This window comes from Pleurodeles waltl, chromosome 6, assembly GCF_031143425.1.
Source record: "Pleurodeles waltl isolate 20211129_DDA chromosome 6, aPleWal1.hap1.20221129, whole genome shotgun sequence".
NCBI lineage: Eukaryota > Metazoa > Chordata > Amphibia > Caudata > Salamandridae > Pleurodeles > Pleurodeles waltl.
This window is the reverse complement of record NC_090445.1, coordinates 898,363,279-898,375,695: the sequence shown is the minus strand read 5'-3', so window position 1 is coordinate 898,375,695 and position 12,417 is coordinate 898,363,279. Positions and strand designations below refer to the sequence as shown.

The 12,417-nt window shown below is 43.4% G+C and overlaps 1 protein-coding gene across 1 annotated transcript in view; it reads right to left on the bottom strand.

The window, feature by feature from the left end:
- Positions 1–12,417, bottom strand: part of DOCK1 (dedicator of cytokinesis 1) — a 1,072,828-nt gene that overhangs the window by 310,167 nt on the left and 750,244 nt on the right. Inside the window, exon 33 of the mRNA XM_069239713.1 lies at positions 8,856–9,004. Coding sequence (XP_069095814.1) covers positions 8,856–9,004 — 149 coding nt within the window. The remainder of the gene's footprint in view (positions 1–8,855; positions 9,005–12,417) is intronic.

Sequence of the window (12,417 nt, the reverse complement as noted above, 5' to 3'; positions counted from 1 at the left end):
CGGGGGTGCAGAAGGGAACGCGCCAGAAGAAGAGGATGCCTGGATAACAAGACTCTCAGGCGTAGGATGTTGCGACAGGAACTTCGGGTCATTCAGCGCAGGCCGATGTCGGCGAGCGATCGTCCTGTTCACAGGAGCCCCTGTGTTGGGTTTGGACCACGTACCCAAAAGGACATCAGTGAGGGCTTCATTAAATGGGAGAAGGGGTTCAGATGTAGAAGCCCCATGCTGAAGCACCTCCGTCAGGAGGTTAGACCTGACTTCGACAGGAGGTAGCTCAAGGCCAAGGACCTCAGCCGCCCTACTAACCACCATACATTAGGTAGCTCCCTCTGCTGTAGCCACGGTAGGAGGAGACAGCATGCCAGAGTCAGGAGAATTGTCAAGACCACTGGCTTCGCCCAAGTCCTGTGCCCAGTCCATAGTAGGGTCTTCCTGGTATTCATAAGGGTCCAGGGACCCCTCCAATTCCTCCCCGTATTCGTACCCATAGGAAAATGGGTCCGAATCCGACCTCGGGCAAATGGGGTCCACCAAAGCCGATGGCGGGGTCGGCCGATGCCGCTCCGAGTCATCAGGAATGAGAATCGGGTCGACGTCATTAGTGGGCAGTACCAACGTCGTGAGTGTCACTAAACGACCCGGCACCAGGGAAGATCTCGACTGTGCAACCGGCGGTGTGGTTCCGCGCACCGATCCGGAGGCAGCCTTGGTGGCCGGGGCCGAAGCTGCCGGCGCAGAACCCAAAGGCCCCTCAGCCAAGCCCCTTGGGCCTGAAGGCGCCGTATCGGGGTCGGCACGCCCAAAGATGAGGTGAATGGCCTCGTAGAACTCTTTGAGTTGGGCGGGGGTCGCTCCGGGAAACTCAGGGAAGCGCAGAGCCGACCCAGACGTAGGCTCCGGGTGAAGTCGGCGAGCGATGGGACTTCTTTGACTTCTTCTTACCTTGACCCAAAGATTTCGAAGAAGACGAGTGGTGGTGGCTCCGCGGCCGATCTCGAGACATTCCTCTCGAGCGAGATCGGGATCTACGTGGAGTCGAGTGCCGGGCCGCCATCAGCTTTAGGGACCGCTCCCTCAAAGCCTTCGGATGCATCGCCCGGCACTCGGAGCACTACTTCAGGTCGTGGTCACCCTCGAGGCACCACAGGTAGACACGATGAGGGTCCGCCACCGACATCATGCGGACGGCAGTCCTCGCACAGCATGAATCCGGTCTTCGGGGACATCCTCGATGCACCAAAGGTGGCACCAAAAAATACCGACAAAATGGCCAAATTCGCCCAAAAAATAGCTGAGGGTAGCTCTCTCTCGGATCAGCGCGTGGCACGGAAAGAAAAGAACTGATGTTACTGCACGAGGGTGACGTCTATGTACTACTCCAGATGTCATCACGACGCCTACGACGCCTGCGGAGTCGACCGATGCCACCTACCGACACGCAAGGGTATTGCTCGAAGAAAAAATCTCCGGATCCAGTCTGACGCCTGGGGGAAAATTCTAAGGTAAGGAATCTGCAACTAGAAGTCTCTATCAGATAAACAAAACACCTTTCTATCACTGGAACGAGCAGCATTTTAACTTCACTGCTCTTATTTTGTCATCCTCTTAATTCTCTGGGTAGTGACCTGTGCCATTTTGATGACTAATAGAGCTTCCTGCAATCACAACAAACCATTGATTGTGCTGTCCACCTTATTTTCTCCAGCATGACCACTTTCAGACTATTTTGTGTAGCATATTCTTTTTGATGCACTTTCAACATTTGAAGACGAAGACATGACCACATTCACTATACGACTGTATAACCACATCACTTGTATATACTTGCTCCGATTTTGATGTTCGGTCACCTTCGCAAATCCATGACAATCATTTTAAGCGTTCTTCCTACGTTGTCCATATTTTCCCAGGCTTTTATCTAGGACACTCTCACTAAGACACCAAATAAACATCCTCTTTCTTTTCTCAATCAGGTTCAACCACTTTACCCTGAAGGTGAGTGATATTGCCGACCCTGTTCTTTAATTTAACTGGTTTGTTTTTTAAATTACTATGTCTAAATATGGTTGATGACTGAACGAAAGAAACTCACTGCTCTTTTCTATTACCACTGCCTAACCTTGATGTCTGTCTGGCAATGTAGCGGCCTACTCCTAACTCCTGACAAAGCTTAGCATGGATGTACTTGCAGCTTAATATACTTTGGCTCACATCATCAAAAGTTGAGGAGTAACTCATTTAAAACCACTTGTCAGACATTTTCTCATTAACCGTCTCCCTGACACCAAGTTGACATCTAATACTTGTGTTTGCCCCTTCTACCATTCAGTACCATCATGTGTTCCCTGCCATTCTTTGCTCTCCAAACTGCTGTGCATCAGATTCCCTGGGCCTCAGGGGCATAGCTTCTATTAGTGCAGCAGGTCAATGATACCAGGGCCCAGAGGCCTGAAGGGGACACTGAAACCAGACAGCAGATGTATTTCACAGTTTAAACAGTGACCAGGGAGCTCATTCCTTTCTTTGCACCAGGGTCCATGACACATGGGACTACTCTGCTGCAATTCCTGCAGGGTCAACCTGCTCCTCTTGTGCATTGGTGCAGATGCAACAATGCAGATGCAGCTGTCATTCCAGAACTGCAGACTCACTGTATGCCCAAGACAAATACAAGCCACTTCTCACGTCTGTGTCTCAAAGCTCCAAAATCATAAGAACAGACCATATGGATCCCACAAGCAAACATACAAAGTTGCCCTTACCGATGGCCAAGTTCTTGGGTGGATCCATACCCAAAAATCCTTTTCTGATCTTTTGAAAGTGAAGGATGCAAGGATATTGTACGTTTTCAGATTACTTTCCATTTGTCTCCATGCATCACAGACAACTTCAAATGTTTGTTTCTGGAGCTGTTTATCTTAGGAATCATCAAAGATTAAAAATGTATGCAAAACCTAAAGGGGCTAAATTACAATGTAGAAATGAACAGGCACCGCAGGGCCAGAGTCCCTGTGACAGTACAAGTAAGGAGGCACTGGTGGTATTTTATCCTACACAGACAAGTACAACGGAATATTTTGTAGTGCATGGGTCCTGGCGGACACAATCATAAACAGATGAATTTTAATGGGGTGTTCACTGGCAACCATTAATTGGCAGAGGAGTTATGATAATTTAAGTGCCTATCACTGGTATTAGGATAGCTGTAATTTACAGCAAAAATATGAAATTGTGGGCATCATAGGATCCTGATTTTTGACACACTTTTACAATGCAATTGGTATATCTCCTGCATCATTTTTTACCACAGGTATAAACACTGGTGTAAATTCAGTCCAAATGCCAACTCCCACAAAGCATAATTCAAACTACTGTTCCTGTTCGATAACAGCTTCATGAAATGTATAGAAAGGTGCCAGATACCTAAGAGGAATAACCATCTATTGACACAGAGAGGAATATTGACCAACAAGTTGCAATTGGGAGTAGTTTTTGAGATATTTCTCCCAAAACATTGATAATTTAATCAACATGCATTAGATATGGTGGTCTAAATAGAGTAATAGCAACACATCTATATGACAATACTCACAATATCCCGAAGCCCATTAAAGTGGGTTCAATTCATTTAGTATACATTAGACCTACAGCCTTAGGGTGGTCTTCCACCCAACATTTTGCCTTGCTGTCTCCATTTTCTGACCTCGTTTTTGCTGCCTTCAGGACTCTGTGCACTTTACCACTGCTGTCCAGTGCTAAAGTGCTTGTGCTCTCTTCCCTAAAACATGGTAACATTGGCACATACCAAACTGGCATATTTAAGTTACTTATAAGTCCCTAGTAAAGTGCACTACATGTGCCCAAGGCCTGTAGATGAAATCCTACTAGTGGGCCTGCAGCACTGATTGTGCCACCCACTTAAGTAGCCCCTTAACCATGTCCCAGTCCTGCCATTGCAGAGCCAGTGCGTGCAGTCTTACAATGCTGTTTCAACCTGGCAAGATAAAACCCTTGACAGGCCTAAACCTTACCTTTTAATACACGTCACCCCTAAAGTAGGCCTTATATGACCCACAGGGCAGGGTGCAATGTATTTAAAAGATATGCCATTTACTTTAAAGTTTTACATGTCCTGGTAGTGAAAAACACCCAAATTTGTTTTTGCTGCAAGTCTTGCTTTACTATGTGGTGCCAGCACAGACCAGGACCCCTGGAAATGAGTATAAAGTAGTTCACTTGCCAGAACCTGCACCTTGGCACCGTTGCACCGATCAGAACAGACATATCACCTGCTGCGAGACTGGGATCAACACCTCACCACTGCTTCAGGGACTGGTGCATTGCACTCACAACTGCGGCATTGCCTCCGGAACCACCATTTCGGGAACCAACATATCACCGCCACTGGACAAAGATTAAAGTATGGCCTCTCCAATATAGATTGACCCAATGCATCACATTTGGAACCACTAGACTTGGAACCGGCGCATTGCACTCAGAACTGACGATCGTCGCAGTTGTGTGAAGAAATCTGGCGCAACATCCCAACTGCATGGGGATCATCAACACATCTTATGCTGTGACAAGTATTAAGGTGCTGTCGCTCAGCGGAAGCGGCGTGAGTCTTGTGGCTGGCTTGCGCTACATTGCGGGCAGCCTGAACTCTTGACTTTGTCCTGGTCCAGCATGGACAGATATCTCAATAGGCACTTACTGCTTCTAGCACTACTTGCACATTTCTTCTTTATAAATTCATATTGCTACTTCTATTTATTGGATGTTTGTCATTTCAGTCTTGAGTTGCTCATAAAAAATATAATCTATTTTTCTAACCTGGTGTAGATTCTTTTTGTGGTGTTTTTACTGTGCTACTGTTTGAAGTTTTGCACAAATTCTCTACACATTGCCTCTTCAGCCTCACTGCTCTGTGCTAAGCTACCAGAAGGTGAGAACTGATTATCTTTTAGTGTGTTTCTGACTTACCCTGACTAGGATTGTGGTTACTGTTTGGACAGGGTGCATACCCAATCAGAAACCAAATTTATAACAGCATAGCTCTCTTGGGATATTTGCTATAGATATGATTTGGAAAGTAACATTACAAGGGTGAAGTCATTTGTGGAGGTACCCCCACACACAAGATTCGTTTTTTAATTAACATCTATCTTCTTAAGTCAGCATCTACTGTGAAAACAAGTGAAAGATAAACTTGTGCCCTGGAAGGAGTATCTCCTTTAAACAGGTCAGGTTTGGCAAGAAGAACGATGCTCATTTGTGCCATAATCAGATAATCCACAATTTCTTCATTATTTTGCTCTTCAGTTGACTGTACAGTTTTATTTTGATTTTGTTTGAGTAAGTTGACAGAAGTTACATATTGCCTGCTAATATTGTGTGTGGAAGTGTATATTTTTTTATTTAGTCCTCTGCACATACCTCTCCAAAGGCCTGCCATGCATCTGTCCCTTACTGCTATAATCAATAAATGAAGAAAACTGCACTGATAAAGACAGAGGTATTTTATAGTTATGACCCTACCTAATTTACCATAGAGTTGCATGGCCCTCATGAATCCTGACTCGACAGTTCTGCTTGGATGTCAAGATTAACATACCAAAGTGACATACCAAAGTGACCAAAGCGACTGCAGCAAGACCAGTCATTTCTCAAACCAGACAGATATTTACTCACTCAACATACAGCTGATTATGCAAAAGAACCAATGCAAGCCAAAATTCTTGCTTTTGAGTATATACTATTCTCTAGCTGTATTTATTACAACTCATAAACACAACAAATGTTTAGTTTTTCATATAAAGTTACAATATGTACAGAACATCTTGTGATAATCACATGGACATAATACAATAATTTTCCAAGCAAATACACCATAGCTGATACATGAAATTTCATAGCAAATAGGGAGTCATGATCGTCCACCCCTGAAACCCTTGTAGCAAACGTCAGGGGCAGCCAGGCATTGATGTATAATCAGGTAACCTTGCCCATTATTTAACCTAACCTTTCCTGCCACCCCTGACTGCCCAGGAGACCCCACCAGTGATGGGGCAACCAATAGTTACTCACTATGGCAGAAAGCAAATTCAAAATGTGGCCACCGTTGGCCACTGCACCTGACCGTTCCGATCCGGCCCACAACTATTGCCAGTGCCTGCAATCTAGCACCTTGGCCCCTTGTCCAATAGGAGTGCAAATGTTGAAAATCAGGTCGCCATGACGCACATTGGCGGTGAAGGTTTGCAAGGAAAAATAACCTATGCTGTGACAAAAACTGCGCATGTACAAGTGTGCCACAGCCCAGGAAGAAAGAGGCAGAGGTGAGACCAGTGTCCCTGAAGATTCCTATGGAACATTACTAAAGCCCTTTAACAATATTTTGTATTGACCTCTAGTGAGCTTACACTGAATATTCCTCCCTATCAGGCAGTAATAAAAACAATTTCATCGCCAAGACAGTAAAAGTTTAAAACAAAATAGATTTATTTCTGCAGAGTGTAAATTCTACTCTCCCGAGAATAAACACAACTTGAGATCTCTCTCCTTTAGGACAACTATTCCGTGAGTGCTAAAAACATCTAATTTCAATACCATTATCACACTGGTGTGCTAGGTGGGCAGTGCTGCTGAAATAAATGTGAAATCTGTTTATTAGCCGTCAAGTGTTACATATTGGAACCCGCTGCTTCCTTTACGGTTGTTTTCAAGTGTCTCCGAAACAGAACGGAGGTACTGGGTGCCTCTAAATACAGTAGAACATATCTGAGATTACCTCATATTGGCAAGACAACATTATGTCTATTGTGTTTCGTGTGTACCTTACAGAAGGTCAGATGTGAGATGATGGCTCTATCCTGCCACAGGTGTGCTGTTGTAATTTAAGTTGGCTGAGTGAAGCTCCAATAGTTTCAATTCTTCACGAGTAGTGTGTGGCGTATTGTAGCACTCTGGTGTTTATTTATTGTACACATTTGATCATTCTCAGTAGGTATTTGGAAATCTATGTATAGCACAGCACTCAGGGTACCTTACTATGTTGTGAGAGTAAGTAGGAGAAAGAGGGCACTGTAATAGCACATGCATTGTCAGGCCCCAATGAGTATTATGTGAATCTCTGGTGTGTGTCACGGAGCACATTCGGTGCACAGTGATGTTAAGTAGGACGTTACAGGAGCCACTGGCGGTTACAATCAACACGTCAGAACTAAGGGATCACAGGCAGCTCTCTGCAGCCTTTCCACTGAACCAGGGTGTCAGGCGTCAGATGACGTCAGTGCCCCGGGGGCGCAACAGATTTTTGTGCCCATTCAATGTGCCCCACACTGCAGCCCTGTCATATTAGGTTAATATGGGCAATGGTTACAGTTTTTTGGCAATAACCAACAATTTCAGTGATGCTGAAACTGCAACTGTCAGATTTCCACACCTAATTGGAGGCATATATATTTACCCATAGAGACACATAGCGGGACTAAGTTCTTGTAAATACAACATACTAGTGGATCTTGGCTCCTTAAATTTGTTTTTCTTTCTTTCTCTAAAGGGCAAAACATGTTCCACAATAGAGACTCTCCTTACCGAAAATCACACTAATATTTGGGGTCCTCCTTCCATTTTCAAACTATGAAAACAGATTTACCCTTTTCTTTAGGAGGGGTACCTCAGCAACCATGCCTAACGTACTAAACTAAGTGTTGGGATTTATGGGTATCCACATACTTGAACATTTGTGCATGTTCACCTGCCTTATTCAGGTGTCCATGCCCAGTTTCCTTGTGTGACTCTCTGCTCCAGCCCAGGTGTTACTTTGCATTCTGAGACTTGTACTGCTCTTTTTATAAAGGGACGAGCAGTACTAAAAGCTCTAGAATGCAGACTGGAGAAGCTGGTCATACATTGACCAGGGCACTTGGAAAGGATGCATTCATAACCCTCTCCTTGGAGAAAATACACCTACATTCAAGATTACACCACACTAGTGTAATTTCGTAAACTTGTAAATCTGTTAGAGCAATATCTATTTCACTGTACCTTATTCCCTGTATCAGGAAGGAAATTGCTCACCATAAACGATCCTATTTAAGCACTGTGCGTTTTGCCACTCTGGCATTTTCCCCGTAGGCTGCAAGCTTGGGATCCTTTCAGTGCCATTGTCCAGCACTTAAAACTATGATGACCCAGTTCTACTCGCCGGCTCACCCAGGGAGATTGGGCTGGTTTGAACTGTTTTTCACCAGGGCTGGTTTTGGTGTGTAGTCTCCCATGTATTCATGCACCAAAAGTATTCTTGGGTGGGCAAAGATATTTGTTACCTTTGAAGTCAACATGAATTCCTAATATTTTTCTCGCTCAATATCGACTGTCCATTACACAAAAGCAATCTAATGAACTCATTATTTAAGCCAGCACTGGCAAAGCCAATAGGTCGGCTTTGGCTGCTGGCCTTTGCCAATCCTTATTTTGTTTATGAAGGATTAGTGTATGATAGCACACATTGCATGACAGCAAACATTATCTAAAATCGCAAGTGTATTTTTTATTCTAAAGCACCCATTGCACTTCTCGGTAGTCACAGGTACTTCATATTGTGCAGATGTGCACACCATGCAATAGCAGAACGCAGCCACTCACAGTGAAGTCAGCCAACCATGTGCTCCATGATGAAAGTTGTGGTGGGTGGAAATAAAATGTGAATAACAGTACAGCAGATCAATCGATGACGAGGGCTGACTGAAAAACTGTAACTATTATTGTAATTATATTTTTTATTGAAAACAAAAGATCTTGGCTAAGGCCAGACTTAAAAAGATATTTGGTTGCTCATCTTTGCTTACCATCTGGAAGCTCCTTGTTGAGTGGAACTCACACTGCATCATGTCGAAAAATATCGGAATGGTGGCTTTTCGGAGTTCAGTTTCAGGAATCAAAGTCATTTCTAAAATCGGGCCCACCATTTCCGGGATGAACTTGATCTTGTGTTGACCTTAAAAAAAAGCATGATTCAGGATAGCTATACTGCACCGTGTAACACAATGGAAGTAATTGAAAATCAAAACGATGAAAGCAGGAGTACACTGTGCTGGTTTTTCTCTCTCATTGTTTATGCGCTGCTCATTAATGCATGTAATGCCCTTGTTTAAGCCAATAACCTTCAGAAAGAGAGGCAGACTATTATATTCCTAACCAGACCTTAAGTACAATTACCAGACAGCTATTCAACAGGGAATGAGGCAGGCGCTCGCTGGGCTTTCAAAAACCAAACACGTTTACATGAATCCACATTACACATCAAGCAGATAAGGGCTCCTGCCTTTCGGGGTAAGTTCTTAAGCATGCTATTATTTAGTTTCGTTCTCGCTGTCCATGTCTTCTGCGAAATCACATTTCAGTCTCTGCATCAAATACTACTCTGCCTGCAAATGCATTCTCATATTACTATAAAGATCTTCCTCCTTGTGGTCATCACCATCACAAAGGGCTCCAGTTCCATACATTATTTCATAAAACAGTCCATGGGCCATCTGTACTATTGTTCAGATTGCAAAAAGAGGTGGCAATTTGTGACCAGTCTTTTTGTGACCCGAAACCTATTTTGTGAACTGTCCTATGTTTTATTAGGTCGGTTTGCCAAATAAAAAAGGAATTGGAGTCGCAATACCTAATTAGTATTCATTATGTAGGTCACAAATTGTGACTCTCTCTGATTGGCCACATTCATAGGGAGAGTGGCCTGCAAGGGTCGCCCGAGAACTACGCATTTGATTGGTTTTAAACAAAGAACACTTTTTTTTTTAAGCAACCAGAAGTTCCTTAAAGAAGCAGGGCTTCTTTGGAAATATGAACACGTATTTCCTGTTTTTAAAAACTTTCAGTAAAATTTCACAGTGAGTCCTAGGGGCCCGCAAAAAGTCAGTTGACTGACAGATACACAATTAGGATGTATAGTGGCGTGGACTCTCAGTTACAGTTGTTCCTATTACATCTGTTCAGCACAACAGATTTAGCAGCACACGTGTAACGTTCAATAGTTTGGGAAACAATCCTGCTCCTGGAAGAAATGGTCCAACAATCTTATGCTTTTTTATGTTTTTTACTGTGAAGATTTATGAGCTTCGATGTTCATCAGTCCCAAGCCTCATATCTACTCCAGTGGCTGTAAGCAAACTTTTGCACATTCTTGTCAGTAATGGCAAGAAACCTAACACAGCTGCACTAATGTCGTCAAAAGTTTGAGAAATTAAAATGCTCTCTTAGTAGACTGAGGGTGAAAGCACTACCAGCTCCAGTATTCCTTATCCTCTCCACTGTGAGATAGGAAAGAAAGTTTTTATGTATATATCTCACTGATGGGCTGTTATGCAGGATCGTATTCCCGCCGGAACAGCGACAGCACACCAATAGCAAGTGAGGCTGAGCCAGTGAAATTAATTGAACCTATCTGGAAAGAGCCTTCACTGTAAGAAGCCAGTATGACGGTTGTTGGTATCCTAATATAACACAACCATAGTTCGTAGATGGCGTCACAGTCCAGCTCAGAGAGTTATGTTACAGCTTTCTACGAACTTTCAAGCAAGGGTGATTCTGAAATTTGCACCGCCTACTTTCCAACAAACGTATTTTTAGTTCAGATAAGCTTGTGGAATACAGTACGTGGACAAATATGTTGTGAGAGCGAAGCTCCATGTTAGTCCAAAAAAGGATTTGAGAGATAGCCTATTACATAGATGTTGTATTGACCTGCATAACAATGTTCACTTGAGTTCTGCTATGTCTATTAGCGGGAGTGCCTTGGACTGATATTGCGCAAGTCTGCTAGTTCTGACTGCGTGCAAACATCCAGTACGACTTGTGGAGAGTGAATGCGTGTAAATGCAGAAAGTCTCCTGAAAGTTATGGAAGCCTCTGAAAGGAGTAGTGACCCTGCAGTTTGTAGACCTCAGGGCTCACCAAGTCCTGGTTCCACTTGTCAACACTACAAGGGGAGACAACGTGCCCTCATTCAGTGACTGGGTGCTGTCAGGCCGAGACTTCGGTGATGACTAGCATGGTGGAGTCCACTCTGCCAAATATCTGTTACAGTGAGGAGTATGAATTTCTTGGAAACAAGGTAGTGCAGATGCTCCTGCATTTTCAAGTCAGAGCATGCCAAAGTCTGGACCATGAGTCTGTGAAAATACATTTGTTTGTCCCTAATAGAATCTTGTAACATTTATTTGGTAGTTATTTTTCCTTTTTAAAGTCATTAAATTGTGTCTATCACACTCTGCTGCACTTATTATTTTAATTGGAAATGTCTTTATGCTTTATACTCAACTTAAATCATTCTTCTCGGAATTGCCCTATACATAATACAAAAGACATATTTCGACAGCCATAGTTTTTAAGCTTTTTAAGTTTAGACATAAACATTTTATTTCTGCTCCTAAACAAATATCCTGATTCACAGAAATGAGGGCTTCCTTACAGACACTCTCTCGGTTCTAGGACTTCTCACTTGAGGAAAGTCCCTGATTCAAGCAATGTGCCAGAGACCAACTTAGATGAAACTCCCACCTGACGGCCACTCCTCTTTCCCCCCACTCCCGATACGTCTTTTCTGAACGTCACACTTCCTCAGAATTGTTTTGTTTGGTAAACACCGCTTTGTGCAATGGCTGAATTGTGGTGGGCCGCAACCCAGAAATGAAGACATGGTTGGATTCCTTGGCCTTCCTTCATAATCTTGCCTGACTTTTCTTCATTATGCACAGAGTGATCACCTCACCGACCCTACTTTTGTTACTTTTTCATGCTACATAATACCAGTTGTGATGTACAATGCCATGTCTTTCGTCCTGAAACCTGAAATAACCACATTTAATAGCAAACACCAGTCAATATTGCAGAGATGAGGGATTTATTTCACCTCCACAATCCTCCCCTACTACAGCACCAATATGTCCTCACTAAACGTCCTGGGAGTGACTGACCCATCCTGAATATGAACTATAAATTCAAGTAGGATGAAGCATTTGCTACTAGGAACCAGAGAAAGAGAGACAGAATGACATTCAAAAGTGGAAGTTCTACTATCAATATACATATCAAGACAACAGAGTGAAATGCACAATGCATCCATTAAGTCTAAAACAGTTTTAAGATCCAGTTTCGCTGTTGCTTGAAAACCTTATTTACTTAAAAGTTGTCCAGGGTCTGCTTCTGAGTGAGCAACCTACATGTATGTGGATTGATTACAAGTAGACGTCTAAGCATTCTAGGATCAGGGTATTGTTCAGGAATAATGATGTCGGTGAGAGACCGGAATCTTGGAATGCTTTTTGATGTAGGATTGAAAGATTTCTCAACCGATTGTGACACCCTGGATACACTTTTAAAGTTAAGCTGCATGAAAATATT